Genomic DNA, 17,435 nt, shown 5'->3' with positions numbered 1-17,435 from the left:
TCTTGATACCCTCATGCTTAACTTTCATTTCCCCTTTTTTCCAGAAGAGTTCAGACTTCAGAGAAAAGGTGGTGAATTTGCACACTGCCAGTGTAACTTCCTGCCCGGGAGCAGAGATCACCAAAGGAACAATGCTGACTCAACACAAAGCCAGCAGCCTTTCTTCCTCCCCACTCCCAAAATTTCAGGCTGTGCCTTGCAAAGTGGAAGATGCTGGAGTTCATCTTTGCAATTTCCTTTCTCTTTCCCAGTTAGTGTGCTGTGAAGGTGTCTGCTCAGAGAAATCTACAGACACTGAGGTGAAGCAGTCTTTATAATGCTTTACACTTTTTCAGCCTCTCTCGGGGGATAACAGTCCTTCACTAAACACTGAGCTTTCTTTAGAACATGGATAGTTTCTTTTTCTCTGTTGCAATTGTACTTGTTGCATCCCCATAGCTTTGGTGATGCTCAGATATTGTATACAGCAGAACCACAGGGTACTGCATTTCTCCTGCCTAAATAATAAATAAGTCTATTTTTTCCATCTGCACACCTGGAGCTCCTGAACGAGGAAGTAAGGCAAGATGGAAAGCTGATGTTTCAGAGTTCAACATTCCCATGTTGGGAAATACCAGAATGGTTTATTCCAGACACCATGCAGCCACCTTTACATGTGTCATAATTCACTGAGTAACTGACCATGTAGCCCTCTCTTTTTTCTCCTACTTCCTCAGGTTTCAGTGTTCTCAGATTCCCATTCTTTCCATATTCTTGGTCTAGCTGGATCTGCTGTCCTTTAGCTCCCACTATTTTCTTTCACTGTTGTAATACTTTTTCTGCTCTAACTCCTTTTGTACTGTTTTAGACCTAGTGAATGGTCCATTTGTATTTGAGTTGGAACTACAGAAGTAGGATCCCACACCTACATATAGTATCTAGGGTTTCATTGGCTACAACAGCAGCAATTAACAGGGAAAGATTTGCTGCAAATACCATACTGGGGAAGTTATCCCAAAGCAGCCTCTCCTGAACATATGGAAACAGATTTTTCAAAGGGTGTATGCAAAAAGGGATGTAAACTTTCCTGCCTCTATGTATTTCTGATTCTTTTACCTGTCATAAAAGAGAGAGGTCTTTCAAAGTAAAATCAGATTTTTTTTCAGAATGTCTAAAAAATGTGCATTGTATGGTTTCTCTCCAGATTGTCTTCAGTGGTTGCTGTCAGTTATATTGCTTCTGCATGTAGTCAGGAGTGAGGAAAAGAAGAGGCAGGTGCCTCCTGAAGAACACGGATCCTACTTTCTACAGCTTTTTTATTTTCTGGGGAACTGCAAAAATGGGAAATTCAGATATTTCTGATTCCAAGTACATAGTTATTGAACTGTATGGTGTCTCAGGAAATATTTCACAGTACGGAACTGCACTGTAATTTTTTTCATAATGTATTGGTGCAGACATTTCTTCCTCTACTTTTTTACTTTTTCCTTTTATTTCTGGTAGAGATATTAATTTCACCTTCTTTGTAAAAATAGTGAATCTAAATTGTAAAGTATGTTTCCAAAAATCCTCACTAATACCTCTGAGATCTCATATTTCCATGGAAGAGAAAAATTTTATCAAGTAGAGAAACTAGCTTAGAAAGCTATCTTTATTCATTAATGTATTATTTCAAAATTACTCATGTGACGTGATGCAGTTCCTTATTTGCCAAGGACTTCCCTGTATCTGTTGGGTCTTAAAAACTGAAAAGGATTTGTTAATCTGGTTCAGCGCAGAAGGCTTTTCTTCAAGGCACAGATTTGGTCTTCAGCATCAGTTTGAGGTGAAAGGGAGAAGGACATTTGGCCATGACTGTCTACTTGCTCCTGGTTTTTCTCTATTCCTTTAGTACATCTCTTCCAATGTCTGGTAAGTCTTTTTCCCCTTCATGGGGATTTGCAAGTTCTTTCTCAAACTTTCCTGATGTCTTTCTTGAAGTTTATGTCCAGTCCCAGCATGCTATTTGAAACACTTTTGTTCAACTCTTAAATCTGGTGGTATTGGTATGGGCATTCTGTTTCCTTGATGCATTTTTCAAGGTGCTGTGTGAGTGGAAGAAATATGCTAACAGGTATAACCTAGACAGTGCTGATTCTTGAAAATTAGCCTGAATGCAGACAGAAGGTGATCTAAAATTACTCCATTGGAGGTTAGTACAACTCAGATGTACAGGGCATTGTCCTCTCAGCATGCACAGAAACACTGGTAGATGTGTGCTTTGAGTTACTTAACTCGTATAGACTATGGCACACTGATCATTGCATAGTGGAATCCTCTTTCCAAGCTGATGGCTTTAGGAAGGACCTTAAAAGCTTCTGCCTGTTAGAATTCAGATGTTTCTACTGCTGTGAGGAAAATAAATTATGTTGTGTCCACAGCTCTTTCCCATTGGGAGCTCCCAGATAGAGAACTGGGGTGGGGGGATCTACTACTATCACTTGAATTGCACCAGGGGCCAGCCAAGGCTGAGCTAATCGACTACAGGAGAATTTCTCCTTTACACATTTTTAAGTGAGACTATGCTAGTTCTAATCATCCTCTGCTAACCTTCTCAAGAACCACTGCAGCAGGAGAACCGTGCCATTGGAAATGCCATCTGGCTTGTTCAGGTCTGCATCTGGTCTTAAGAAACATAGCCCTGTTTTTCAGTGTCTCGCATTTCTATTTAAATTGTAGCTATTAATGGCACTTACGACACTCAGTTAGCTTAGCTGTGCTCACAACTGAAGTGATGATGCTGCAAGTTGTAGCTTCCCTCCTGAGAAATTCACAAGTTGAGCTCTGAAGAAATGACTTTTTGCACAGTGGCCAAATATTTCCAAAATAATAAACCAAAAGTGAAGAACCCCTTGCCCGATGAGCTGAAAACAATAATTTCACTCTGGGTTAAAAAAAAAAATCTTGAATTTTGAGTATGAAAGAAATTTTTTAATTACTTTAAAGCAAGAAGTCCTTTTAAAGACTGTTTAATATGCTCTGTGGTGGTGGAACTTTGAAGAATTCATGGAATTTAATAAAGGTCATTTTTAATGCCATTTTGAGAACTGCGTTCTTGAAGAAAGGATGTGAAGCAGAGCAATTTCGCTTGAAGAGCTGTATTTTCATCTTCTGTGTTGCTTGCATTTTAAGCACATTTTGATGATTATTCTTGATGATGATTAACCTCCCTTGACTTTTTCCTCTATGGACTCCATGTGTTCAGTATTTTTGTTGTAGCAGGCTGTCAAATAGCAAGCAAGTGACTTATCTCATAGCCAGTCTCTCCTCAGATGTCTGCATTCTCATTTTAATTTGTAGATAGCAGCATATTTTCAATCTATAATGAAGACAGCAAGCTCTGTGCCCAAGCTCAGAACTCCAGCTCAGTTGTGACTACCACCTGTGATGAGCACAATGAGTTTCAAAAGTTCCAGTGGGTCTCTGCCATGCAGCTCCTGAGCGTGGCACTCAAGCTGTGCCTGGGAGTGCTCACCAAGACCGAGGAGGCTGCCATCACGTTGGAATCCTGTAACAGGACGAATGAGCTCCAGTGGTGGGAATGTCAAGATGAGATGCTTGCAACCCATGGCAAAGATTTATTTTTCAACTATGGCAAAGGAAAGGGGAAGAAAATCAGGTTGTCCAAATCGTCGGGCAAAGGGAGCAGGTGGAAAATCTACAGAACTGCAGACAGTGTGTGCTCCCAGCGCTATGAGGGTAAGTACTGAAAATTAAATTGAATTTATAGGTAACTTGGCTGGCCCTAATTACAAAACATTCTACTGATTGCTTGTCATGCAGCAACCCTTTACTTACAGTGACATTAGTGGCAGAGCTGACTAAAAATAAGCAGTAGAAATACAAGGCAAATATGACTCTGTACATTTCTACATAACTTGGAGAGTGCAATTCTGTCAAACAAAATAAAATTACAAAAACCTATGATGTAATAACAGGAGAGAATGGGAATTCTACTTGTAGAGTAGCAGTGGGAAGAAATATATGTTTCAAAATATGTCTGAGCAATTTGTAGGAGTGATGTTTGTGCAGTATTTAAATAAGTATTGTTGCTATTCATAGAATCATAGAATGGCTGGGGCTGAAAGGGACCTTAAAGATTATCTACTTCCATGCTATTACTTGGTATGACCACATACTATCTCTAAGAGTTTAATTTCTAGTTAATATAGATGTAATCCATTTTAAATAGTATTTGCCTGGATTTCACCAGGCCTAGGAAGAAGAAACTGTAGGAAAAAGCAATAGTAAAACCAGTACTTAATGGTTTAGGAGTCAATAAGATTTACCACACTGAATACTGGAGAGTCAGATCTCCTTTTCCTGCACTATTATCAGTCTTGGGCTATATACAGTGGACATCTCACAAGGATGGGATGTGGACATCCACAAGGAAGATGGGAAGTTAAGTAACAAGGAATGAAATCTTTGCTATGCCCTTCTGTTTCAGGACAAATGGGATTCTAAACAGCATATGGGGACAGAATTATGTACATAATGGGAAGAGCTGAGTGACAAGTACCTCTGCCACAGTAGTCCAGGTAGCAATGAAAAGAAAAAAATTGACCAAAATTAGTTGGTGGGCCAATTAAGGGTTGTCTGAGAGTCTTAATTCTAACTATCTTGTCATAGTCATGTCTAATAGACACAAAAGCCAGGAAAGACTTTGTAGCAATGAAGTACTGAAGTGTTTAACTCATGCACAGCTGAACTATGTCCGCAGAGAGCTGCCTACGAGCAGACAATGTGTGAACACCTGATAAACTGTCTACTATTACCCTATGTTTCTCTCTGTAGATATCTTCACACTGGGAGGAAATGCCTTTGGTGCACCTTGTGTATTCCCTTTTAAGCTCAATGGGAAATGGTACGCTGAGTGCATCCCTCGGAGTGAGGATGCAAGTTCTTTCTGGTGTGCAACTTCTTCAGATTTTGATAAAGATCAACTTTTTGGAATTTGTCCCCTAAGAGGTAATTTATTTTTAAAGATTTAAGGAAAGCAAAAGTTTCATTAACTCTCACGTTCATATCTCCTTGGGATGCGGAAGTAGCATTGGACAAGGAGCTGGATTCTGGCTAGACTAGTCCATGGGTGAGCTTTGCAATGATAAAATCAGATATCTGCTCTTCACTCACTGTTTTTGCAGCTGAGATGAAGAGTGCTCCTGGTACTGGAAGATATGGGGTGTATTGTGAAGGAGGTGACTGGGACTGATAGAAAAAGAAAGAGAAACCACCTAGGACTAGGTGAGAAGAAAGTTCTGGCAAATAAAAGGCAGAAAGAAAAACAATGGATGAGGGAGGTGAGATGATGGTGGTTTATCACAGGGTGGAGCAGAGAACAGGAAGGCTGGAGTGAATGAAAAGGTGCAGGACATGGGCAGTGACTTTCATCTGCTTTTGGTGTTCTTACATCCACAAAACCCTCAATGCAGCTTTTCAGTAATCCCAGCACAAATACTCCACCCCTTCACACCCTCTAGAAATCCTTGTTTCTGGCATGCTGGGAAGTCTGGGAGAAAGCAAGGCAGTTTCCAAGGAAAGAAACGGATGTGGAGACCATGGTTTTCTCTACAGAGACAGGGAAATGTGTGTGTACAGTGAGTGAGATAATGGGAACTGAACTGTGTTATATAAATAAAAGCAGAAGAGGGAGAATGGAAAAAAAATAGATTTGCAGGAGAAATTATTCTTTATGTTATCAGTGTATTGCTAATTTGGATTGGACAAAGTATGTATGTGGGGTAAACTGTGTATGTGGGGTAAACTCATCATATCATACAGTTATGTAGTTTTAGTCTGCAATAAAGATTTTATTCTCTGCTTTATAATGTATGGGTACCTTGTCAGGTTGCTGTCATGTTTTATAGACACCATCCACAATGACCTTTGGAAAACAAATCCTGTGACAAAAACCCACTATCAGATAAACTCTGAGTCGCTTTTGACATGGCACCAAGCAAGAAAAAGCTGCCAGCAACAGAATGCAGAGTTATTAACTGTGACAGACCTTCACGAAGAAATGTATTTATTAGGTAAAGTTAAAAAACCCCTACAACAGTTAAACTAATGCATACAGTTAAAATGTAGGTCAGCTCCAAGAGCTTAAAAATGGATCCTTATATTTACCTCATGTACATAGGTCTTAGTACATTCTCATAAAAAATGTGTTAGAATAGTGGAAAAATCTGTCCTTAATTTAAAAATAAACTACTATGACATTTTTTTCACTCTTTAAAATTTTATTTCAAGTTTATTTAATAACTGAAAAAGTTAGAGGAATTTAATAACTTGACTCTTCCTTTCTTTTGGCCATTTAGGACTCACTAGTGACCTGGGTATCAATGCAAAGCTCTGGACTGGTCTTTTCAGTGCACTAGACAGTGGTTGGCAGTGGATCGGGGGCAGTCCTTTCAGATACCTAAACTGGGCTCCAGGTAAACACACTCTTCTGAAATGGTAATCAGCATCTGAGCCAATATTCTCAATCTTCCTTGAACTACTGTTACATAATTCCTTTGGTTTTATTGAATTTTCACAAATTGTGGGGAATTATGAGAAAGGAAGGATATTGCAGCAATAGGGATCGCATTGGAGAGGGATCTCTCTTAATTCTGAACTTCCCAGAAAAATCATATAGCTTATCTAATAAAACAGTTAAGAATAAGTACCTATGGCTCATTTGATATTCTTTTCCAAGCACAATTTTCTCTTCATCCATATTATTAAAACCAAATAGCCTATATAAAGGGAATGTAAAAAAAAAGAGAAAAAAAACCCAACCAAAATCTGAAGAGAAACATTGCAGAAAAATATTTTCAATTGCTTTTCTCACTTACTGCATATGACATTATCTGATGCACATTCTCTTAGTAAGTTTCTACTCTGTTATTAGGATCTAAGTCACCATCTTGCTTGTTGCCATGTCATGTATTTTCATAATAGCTGTTGTGACTACTGGGAAATCAAAACATTGCACGTCCTGCATTTAGCAATGAAGGATGCTGTGTTTTTTTGAATACTACTGCCCCATGTGGAGTTTATCTTATAGCTTTCTTTCTATAATTTTTTCTGAATGCAGCAGTTGGCCCTCTTGGCCATTCCAGTGGTGATCCCTCATGTCCTCTCAGGAATTTGCAGCTGCAAAAGGCTCATACATTCCTTCCTCTGGTGAGATGAAAATTTTCAGTGTTTACAGAGGTATTGTCTGTATATTATGCCTCTTTCCTACAGGAAGTCCCTCTGTGGAATCTGGAAAAATATGTGGGACCTTCCAAGGAAGGAATGGTAAATGGGAAAACCAGGTGTGTGATCGGAAACTGGGATACATCTGTCAAAAGAGAAACTCCTCTGCAGATTCCTCTACTATTACCTCAGGTAAGCTGGTCAAAAAATAAGGATATTTCTGAAGTGAGTAAGAAATACCAGAAAGAGGCCATATATAAAATTACAGTATATTGTCAAAACGAAAGGGTTATTCTTGTTGTGAGTCAACACAGAGAAGACTTCAATTTTCTGCTCATTTTAAAGATAAGGTGTAGATGTTATATGTAATTTTGAAAAGATACCAGGGTACTAAAGAAGGCAGGATTATGTATTACCCAGACCACAAGATACTGATGAATATCCTGTGCTCTGAAAAATACAGTAGTGTTCTACAAAAAAGATATAAACCAGAGTTCATGTTCTCCCAGCTCTTTTTGCTCCATTCTGAAAGGGACAAATTAAGAGACTGACAACTTTTCCCATTTGAGATTTCCACCTGTGGCAAACTAGGTTTTCTGCATGTGAAGAAGATGGTCTGCAGTTACTTGGGAATTCTCAGCATACTAGAAGCTCTACAGTAACTCAGATACACATATACCAATATATAAGGTTATTCTCTGGCTCAGGGGATGAATGACACATTATAGCTGGCATCCTCTACATTCTGGCTGCATCCAGACCTGGAATGGCTTCTGACACATGCTAACTTCCAGACCATGCCTGGATGCTGCACAGGGCTTATCAAACTGGGTAGGTCAAAACCACATCCATGGAGCACTGAGCAATGTGGCTGGTCACACACCAGTGTTGGGTGTCCATCCTGCCTTCTCCAGTTAACTTTAATGTGTGGACCATGTGATCCTTCAAAGCAGTGGAAGGTGTGTCCCCACACTAAATTCACACCAAGCAATAGCTGCTGAACAATGTGTGTGGTATTTCTCTGCAGCTGGGATTTCTGACATGCCTGGTATAACATAAATTTGTCTGGTCTTTCTGATACATGATTTGGACTGTGCAGGAGCTCCAGATGGCCCCTGAGCACCTGGTGTTTCCAGAGAAAAAGTACACAAAATCTCCAGGGCTCACCAAGAAATAGTCCCTGTGTAGAAAAAGAGGCTGTAGAACATGGTTGTACCCAGAGCCTCAATGAGGAGGGATTAATACACAGTTGTGTCCTGCAACTTTGCATTACAAATTATTTATTATTTTTTTAATCCTGTAAAAGAGTTTTTTGGTATCCCCCAGAACAAGTGGGTTAGAAAAATCTGGTTTATATTTCTTGCGATCCTGAGAGTTTTGCTTCTCTGTCAGTCTGTGCTCCAATATTTCAAATTCATATCAGTACAGATAAGTTTCTTTTTGAAAAAAAGGAAAGCATTGGACAGGACTGTTCATTAATTTTTTTCAATAATTTTTTTAGGTGACTTAAAACCTTTTAAGTGCTCCAGGGGATGGGTGGCCTATTCAGGTCATTGCTATAGAATTTACAGAACACCCAAAATATGGAAAGCAGCTCAGTCTTCCTGTAGAAAAGAAGATGGAGAGCTGGCGAGTATCCATAATATTGAGGAATACAGTTTTGCAGTGTCGCAGCTTGGCTACAGTGAGTACTCCTGCAGGTCACTGTTTTTATCAGGAATTGCATTGCTGCTGTTAGTAATTTATTCATTGTAACTGTTACCTTAAATGTTTTTTAAAAAGCTGTTCTTCAGTCAAAAGAGGTGTGAGATGTGATTGTTTCATTTTAAGACACACCCACACCTACGGTCACCTTTGTGTTCCCAGAGCCAGATGATGAACTGTGGATTGGTCTAAATGACTTCAGGGTTCAAATGTATTTTGAATGGAGTGATGGGACACCTGTGACTTTTACCAAGTGGCATCATGGAGAGCCAGCCCACACACAGAATAAGGCAGACTGCATTGTCATGAAAGGAGAGGTAAAAGTCTCTCTTCTGCTTTCATGGTTTATTATGTCTTTTGTGCACCCAAAAGAAAACCATCTTTGTTAAAAAATGCAAAGAAAAGAAAAGGAAGAAAAAAAAGAAAAAGTAAAAAAGAGACAGGGCTTTTAAAAGTTTTTAGGAACCTAGAACTTTTTAGGAACTTGAATATTATTCAGAATATCTTAGTTTAGAGGGACACCGAAAACCAGATCAGGAATGTGCATGGTGGAGCACCAGCAGCCATGTACTGCACTGAGACCTGGTCTGCTCTGCAAGTGTTACAGTCTCCTGACTGAGGTTGGTTGGAGTAACTCATCATTCACATTCAACATGCCTGACCATATCTATGTAGTATGATTCTTGGAGAACTTTCTTATGTTTCCCCTAAACCACTGGTTTATTAGAGCTACTTTGGAGAGTCATGTTACTGGAGGCATAAAAAATTAGGTAAAAAAATTTCTTGTTTTATACTCAGCCTAAAGTGACAGATCATAATACTATGGAAAAAAAGACTTAAACAATACTTTTCTCATTCTTTATGAGAAGAGAGAGGAAATTTAACATTTCCTTGTGATTGTCATCTGGTTATATAAATATAATAAATACTATGCTGGTGAGCATAGGGTGGAAAAGCATGTTTTCTTCCTCCACTCATCAGCCACTGAACCACTGAACCTTTAATACAGGCAACCCCCACTCTTACACCTCTGCAGCAATGTGGTCCTCCCTGTCTTTATTGTGTTCTCTGTCATAGGGTTTTGGAGAAAGCATTAGGCCAAAGAAGAGAGCTGAAAAGCTTCAGCCATATGAAGAGAGGATTCTCTCTAAGGATGGTGAACATTTGTCTATATTTCACCTCTCTTTGTTGTTTCTTCTTACCATGCTCAGGATGGATCCTGGGCTGACAGTACTTGTGACACAAAACTTGGTTACATCTGTAAAAGGAAACCTTCTGCAGAAGAATCAGAGGACGCTGCAGTTACTTACCCAGGCTGCCAGAAAGTAAGTGTAGAACAGAAGCAGTAAAAGGTCATTGCATTTTACTTTTATTCCCATGATGGTGAGTATCATAGAAGTCAATTATTTTGACAGTTCTTGGTGGAGCCCTAGGAAACTGTTAATTCATGTGTAAGAACACTTCTCAGACTAATGGGGAATTTAAAATTTTATTTAACTAAAATGTAGATCTATGTACTTCTTTCCCTCTTTTATATGTGCACTTCACTCAGATCTCTCCTGTTGCAGAACTGTGACTTCACCCATAAAAGCCATTCTCTGCAGAGCATCTCAGTCTATTTTCAGGCTGTAACTCACCGGTCTTGACTTGCAAACAGCCTTCTCATTTCAGTCAACTTGCCAGAGAAGGCAGGAGAATTTGAGCTGACTTTTGCAGATTATAGCCTCCTACAACAGCTCCACTTGCACAAAGGGAAAGCAGAGCAGGCTCTGCACAAGGAGCTGCACAGGGACTCCACGCTATAACCTCTCTGCTCACCAAGAGAACCTCGTGTGTCCTTTAGGAAGGGGAAGACACAGAGTTCTGGTTGCAAAAGGTGTAATGTTTTAGTCTCTTCACTTCTTCTGGCTTTTCTGAGGTTCATTTTGACTTGGGGTGTGGTACTAATGTGGCTTTTGGAAGAGTATTGTGTGGCACAATCTGACAGCCCCTGCGGGCACCTCTGCTGTTGACTCTGACAGGGCTGGGTGAAACATGGCTTTTACTGCTACTCTGTGGCACAGCTACCTGCAACATTTTCAGAAGCAAAACGAATCTGTGAAGAAAACAAAGGTTACCTGACTACTGTGAGGGACAGGTATGAAAACACAATTCTTGACCTTTCATGCACACAACCAGGATGGAATGGCCAAAGGAAAGTCTCTTCTTACTTTGCAGCTATTAATAGTGTCTAATGTGACACCACTCCTTTGCTGGAAAATTTATGCTACACTGAAGAAGTATTACAAAATACATCAGGGGGTTGTATGTTATCAATACAAACATTCAGGTCATTGTACATTACACACCTACACTGTTGTTGGCTACATGAATAAAAAAATCAAAAATTAGGTCAACCCCCCAATAACTCAGAAATTGCCAGATTGTTTTAAAGTGTGAAACTATTTATTTCTTCTGGCTCTTTTAAAGTTGTTTTTTTTTTTTTTTTCCTAACAAACAGATCTGGAAACTTACTCTGTTTAGAATAAAACTAGATTTTTCCCCCAGAGTAATGAGATTTAAAGATTTAAAGATCTAGACCTTATCTCATTGGAACACTGTAGCTCTTTCTTATACAGAATTAATAAATATATGCATTAACGCAAGAGGTTTTTAGATTGTATTGTTTGTTGCACGGTAAAAAAAATAGTCACTTGGTTTTAAACGATTTACATTAACAAAATATAACATAAAAATAATTTGTATAACAATTAGAACTATAAAAGTAAGATAATTATCCTCGCTTCAATGCATACTTATCTTTTCCCACATATTAACACATCACCCTAACTCTGCCAGAATTACATGTTTGAAGAAATTCATAAATTAGATAAAGCCTGATAGATCAGCTTGGTGCTTATTCTTCACAGATACGAACAGGCTTTTTTGACTTCTGTAATTGGATTCAACCCAGCAAAGTATTTCTGGATTGGTCTCTCAGACACAGAGGAGCAAGGGACCTTCAAGTGGGCCAGTGGGGATGCAGTCACCTTCACTCACTGGAATGCCGGAATGCCAGGTAAGTGCCATGGGGGCCACTGAGTTTCTGCTCTACCCTCCGCCTCCAAGAAGCGAGGGCTTGAGAGCTAACAAGTAGTTCAAAAACTCTTCTGGCATAAAGTGGCAGAAATGACTGCATCTTTCTGTTAGTGCTAAACTGATTAAATCAGGGATGGTGGTAATTTCTTTCACTAGACCACCTGAGACAGCACGTGTATATTGGAATCTTTTGCTCATTGTTTTTTGGTGTTTTTGGTAAAGTTTTGTAGTTTACTGGATTTCCTTTTATGATTTAAGTGGAATGCATGTGAGCTCCTATAAGTTAGTGGCATCCAGAGTGGACACAGGTTGCTCTTAAGTAAGTAATGTTTGCTTTTAGAAAATGCAGCTATTTATCAATAAGGTTTAAAAATTTTATGTTTCATGAAGGAAGACAGTCAGGCTGTGTGGCCATGATAACAGGAACTTCAGCTGGATTATGGGATATTTTGAACTGTGAAGAAACAAACATGTTTGTCTGCAAGCAGCTGGTGGAGGGGGTGACCCCCCCACCTCCTCCAGTGACGACTCCTCTCCCATCGTGCCCAGAGGGATGGCAGTCAACTTCTCAGAGCATCTTCTGCTTCAAAGTAGGTGTTTATCTTCTGAATGCAAACACTTGTAATTTCAAATGGGTTTGTGTATGCAGGGTAGGCAGATTTTACTCAGTGTACATGAGAGGTTGTCTGTGGTAAAACATCTCCAGCCATCCCCCAGATGATGTGGCTGGAAAGTGATGGGAGGTGCTGCGTAAAGGTTGAAATGAAGTTTGGAGTCACAGGGACTCTGAGATGGTAGGAAAAACAAAGCTGCCATAATCAAATTTAATAATGGCCAAAGGCTTATTGTTGCATGGTTAAATATGAAGTGATAAAATTAGAGACAAGGAGGCCAGACGAAAAATAGAAGCCCAGAATTCTGTTGCTAAATTACTGAAAAATTCTCCGCATTTTTATAGATTTTTCAAGAAGGAAGGGAAAAAATGCAAACATGGTTTGGTGCAAGAGATTTTTGCAGAGCCATTGGAGGAGATCTGGCATGTGTCCACAGTGAAGAAGAACAAAACCTAATAGCTGGCTTGTAAGTGTCTGCACAGTCTATTGTTGTAATATAGGAAAAAAAATTAAAAATGACCTTTCTGAAAGACAAAGAAATTTTGGTGATAGATCAAGGAAAAAATGGTGTATGTCTTTGCAAAGTGGTGAGGTGGGACTGGGTTTCTTGGCAGTCCTCTGGGAAGGTGATTCTATGTATGGAAGGATCCTAAACATACACAAAAAAGGAAGAATGATCACCAAAATTAGTTTCAACTGAGTTCAGCTCAAAGGGGTAAACCTGGTGGTTTTAGTTCATTTGCAGATGATCCATAGCTGAAACACTCTTGTTTAAAGGAATAGGTTTTGCTGCTTTAACCCTTAGTTAAGGGTTAAAATTGGGATACTAAGAAAAGCCGAGCCTATTGATTTGCTTATATAAATATTTAGATCAAGCCTATGAGTAGACACAGGTCTGAATTTTGATGACTAAGCTACTTGGTCAAACTATTTTCATTTAACTCAGTATCTGGGGACTCATGACATCTGTGAATGGAGATCTGTATTTCACTGCTTCTTGCCACATGCAGGGTATTCTTTCCCACATGACAATTGAATATTTACTTTATATGACTGCCTAAAATGATACTTCAGGCATTGAAACACTGAGAATAATGCAATGATATATCTTTTCCATCTCTATTTCTCACTGGTTCTGATTGTCTATATTTGCAATCATTCAGAGATAGAGACTATCATCACAAATATCTCTGGATGGGTTTGAGTGCTTTGGACTCCGACAAAGGATTTGTATGGAGTGATGGCTCACCAGTGAGTAAATAAATTATTGTCACAGCTTTTTGTCTACTTTTTCCATGTATGTCTTGGCAGACAGCTCTTATAGTTCCTCCTATACAATCTGGAAGTGATCCTAAGTCTTTAGTACCCGATTCCACTCTAGGAGTTAGTCTTTATCTTCTGATAGTTCTTAGATTTAGATAAAGTTATGACAATTAGAGTAATTGAATAACACAAAGGTGATACAATATCTTTCTTGATCTAAGCAAATCTGGTTGTCCCGATCGGTTTATTCTCATTTGTCATTTACTGTTAGAAATAATTTTGTATGTCTGCACAAGCTAGGCTTTTTTGCCCTTTCTGCCTGAAGTAGATCAAAGTCTGAAGGCCCAAGTCCAGTTGGTAGCACTGATGGACAATGTCCCGGTTGAAACATCAGAACAGGGGAGCCAGCTCAGGGGCTAGAGGAAGGTACTTAGACACTTCTCTCTAGAGCTTGACAGGAAAACATAATCTCTCCTTCCAGCAAAGACAGCAACAACTTCTTGGCTTACTAACATGGCCTATGAAGACGCATAGTGTAGGAACCACTGTGCTAGGCAAGGGTAATGTCCTTCTTACAAGGTCTGGCACCGAAGCACAAGATGGATCGTGAAATTAAATTAAGTACATGCTTTAACAGGACAGTATAAGGCAATTGTTTCACATTAGAAGGAGTAGTAACAAAGCTGTGTTTCCACTATAGGTAAACTTTGAAAGCTGGGGAGGTGGAGAACCAAACAATTATGGTGGCAATGAAAAATGTGGCGTGTTTGATGCTTACAGTCTTATGAGGTGGAATGATTTATTTTGTGAACATATGCAGGCCTATGTTTGCCAAATAAAAAAAGGTAAGAAACTTTTCTTCATTAAGCAACTTTTAAAGACATCCTTTTAAAGACATCCTTTTAAAGACATCCTTTCCAGGCCAGATCACACTGTCTGCAGGTATTGGAGCCAGTTCTGCCATCAGGAACAATGAAGCACTTAATACATTTTAATTTAAATAAAAGCATGAATTCATCCATGGGGTACACTTGTAAGCTTGGGATACACAAGCAGCGTGTTGAGGAAGTGAAATACAGCAGAATGAACCTGGACATGATTTCTGTTGGCTTTACTTGTGATCATCTCTAACGTGGTATTTTGCTGAGTCGCATTCTGAGAAATTCTGTGACAAAAATAAGCATACCAAGTAACCCTTGAGATTAATTTCATTATTTGGAATTAAAATGATGTAAACTGTATAAATATATTTGATTGACAGGTGTCTGAGAAAAATAATATACTCAGATATTGATTTACATTGCAGGAGCATCACTGAAACCAGAGCCTACTTCTACCTTCAGTAAGTCTTGTACTTCCAATAACACAAATAAATTTGCATGTAATGATAATTTCTATTATAGACTTCTTAATGTTTTACCTTGCAGAATATGAATATATTATTAGCGAAGATGACTGGATAATATATAATCATAAGGAATACTACTTCAGCAGGGAAAGAATGCCTATGGAAAAAGCCAGAGACTTTTGCAAGAAGAGTGGTGGTGATCTTGCTGTCATTGAGAGTGAAAGTGAAAAAAATTTTCTTTGGAAATATGTAAGAAATGTGTGTTATTTGAAAAATGCACTATTCTGTCCAGCACAGAGAAAATTTTTCCAGCTGGCCTGTGAAATCTTAGAAGGTGGTCCACAAAATAATAATAATCACTGCCACCTTTCATGGGCTTCTTTACTTATGACCTTTACCATAAAACCTAGCTCCATTTGTCTTGAAGATACAGTTGGTGTGTGTGTTTTGTTTTCCAACACATTCTCTTCACTACATTCAAGAAGAGATTTCCCAGGTTTTTTTTGTCAAAATGGATTTCAGATTTTCAGTAAAAGGTTTAAAGCAGAATATTTTCGAATAATAAGAGAATAAGCTGCTGCTGATATACTCTTTTGGAAATAGTTTCATTCTATTGAAACCCAATTTTCTACACATGACTAAGTACTATTTAATTCATTTTGGCAAATTCTCATTATACTTTTCTAAAAAGGTTATAATATTGGCTTATTTTATAGCCTGATTAAGACATGGTTTGTATCTTCTTAACATAGCTACTTGTTTGATTTCTTTTTCAGCCCATTCTGGGTTTGTTTGTTTGTTTGTTTGTTTTTGTTGTTTGTTTGTTTGTTTTGTTTTTAATTTAAATACTGAAAATAAGAGGAAAATTGCAGCTGAGGCACATAATCTCAGCAATTCCTTGCACGTCATCCTATCCAATTGTATAATTCAAACTAAAGCAGTTTTTGAGTACTTGTTTATTCTGTTCCAAATTCTGACAGATCATTAATTTTTTTTTTTTGTGTTAGACTTTCTACAAAGACTGGGGAAATAACTTTTATATTGGCTTAAGTGTGAGCCTGGATAAGACATTCCGGTAAGTATAAACAAATTAAGTTTGTAAGAATCACAGTTTGTGTGATCTCTAACATTTCTTCAAACCCAAATCATTCTACAAATATTTGGCATAGATGTTGGCAAGAGACTGTCAAAATTCAGTGACATCCACAGCCATGTCTGGATATGAAGTTTTAAAATGAGATTCTACTCTTCAGGGAATCACTTCTGTAATATGAGTACTTCTGAAATATTTGCACTATTTCCCCTTCTTTTGGTTCTATACTCTGCTTTTATATTATGGGGCTGAGATGTTCACCTGGTCAGTGCAGTGCAGCCTCGTTTTCCTTGTTAGATGAAAAGTAAAATTGGTTGGAGGCCTCCAGGATGTTCTGGAAGTTATTTGCAGACATCACTGGATATCCAAATGATCTAAGGAAAAAAAAAAAAACAAAACACGAACCCAAAAAAACCTGTGTGAGGCATCGTGGTGGGTTTTAGAGGAGAGCCCTTATCTGGAAGGTAATTTCCAGAAGGTTCTGTTGTGATAGGCCAGGCCAGGACAGCTTCAAGCTACACAGAGTCATTACTCTAGGAATATGCTAAACTTCCCTTGGAGCCTTACATGAGTTACAGCTCATTCTGCTCCACTCCTTCCCTTCCCAGTTCTTTTCCTAGTGCTGCCTTCTGAGATTGCAAGCTTGGTCTGATGAGTCTTAGCCTCTTCATGTTAGCCTTTCTTCTGTCATCTCAGGATGCCTTTCTTGGCCACTAGCCACAGAGACTGGGTAGTCTCATCACCTAAAGCTCTTGCTTTCTAAATGACATCCACTGCTCAGAAAACACCAATATTTTTGCATTCTCCCTTACTCCTTCATTAGTTTCATTCTCCTCCCTGCTGGAGGATGGCACTACTCTTATTCTTTATATTATTTCTCCCAGATTAGTATGTACTGTTTCTTCCTATTTGACTCAGGAGATTTACGTGTGGAAGCAGCTAGGGATCCTGTTGAATTCCTTATTTGCAATTTACTTGCAAAACCATGCATAAAGTTGTCTCTAAAACTGGGAAAACTCTAAATCGCCCTGAAGCTGATGTTATCTGAGGGATCTCAGTCTTGGCAGATTCCCCACTGTACTCTTCTTCTTCCTGTACACTGAGGCCTTTCCCCTTTTTTCTTGGCTATTTT

General features: G+C 38.8%; 1 protein-coding gene across 1 annotated transcript in view; it reads left to right on the top strand.

Annotated features, from left to right (window-relative positions):
• The first annotated feature begins 1,760 nt into the window (after positions 1-1,760).
• LOC103527531 (macrophage mannose receptor 1) overlaps positions 1,761-17,435 on the top strand; it is a 30,825-nt gene continuing 15,150 nt past the window's right edge. The window contains exons 1-18 of the mRNA XM_030446513.1: positions 1,761-1,890; positions 3,319-3,717; positions 4,816-4,989; positions 5,889-6,053; positions 6,339-6,455; positions 7,252-7,395; positions 8,705-8,887; positions 9,070-9,224; positions 10,119-10,232; positions 10,929-11,044; positions 11,817-11,965; positions 12,376-12,575; positions 12,944-13,065; positions 13,763-13,850; positions 14,563-14,707; positions 15,169-15,204; positions 15,290-15,459; positions 16,218-16,285. Coding sequence (XP_030302373.1) covers positions 1,830-1,890; positions 3,319-3,717; positions 4,816-4,989; positions 5,889-6,053; positions 6,339-6,455; positions 7,252-7,395; positions 8,705-8,887; positions 9,070-9,224; positions 10,119-10,232; positions 10,929-11,044; positions 11,817-11,965; positions 12,376-12,575; positions 12,944-13,065; positions 13,763-13,850; positions 14,563-14,707; positions 15,169-15,204; positions 15,290-15,459; positions 16,218-16,285 — 2,606 coding nt within the window. The 5' untranslated portion in view covers positions 1,761-1,829. The remainder of the gene's footprint in view (positions 1,891-3,318; positions 3,718-4,815; positions 4,990-5,888; positions 6,054-6,338; positions 6,456-7,251; positions 7,396-8,704; positions 8,888-9,069; positions 9,225-10,118; positions 10,233-10,928; positions 11,045-11,816; positions 11,966-12,375; positions 12,576-12,943; positions 13,066-13,762; positions 13,851-14,562; positions 14,708-15,168; positions 15,205-15,289; positions 15,460-16,217; positions 16,286-17,435) is intronic.

Source organism: Calypte anna, chromosome 2 (genome assembly GCF_003957555.1).
Source record: "Calypte anna isolate BGI_N300 chromosome 2, bCalAnn1_v1.p, whole genome shotgun sequence".
Taxonomy (NCBI): Eukaryota; Metazoa; Chordata; class Aves; order Apodiformes; family Trochilidae; genus Calypte; species Calypte anna.
Note: the sequence above shows the minus strand (reverse complement) of the source record. Positions and strands in the feature narration are given on the sequence as shown.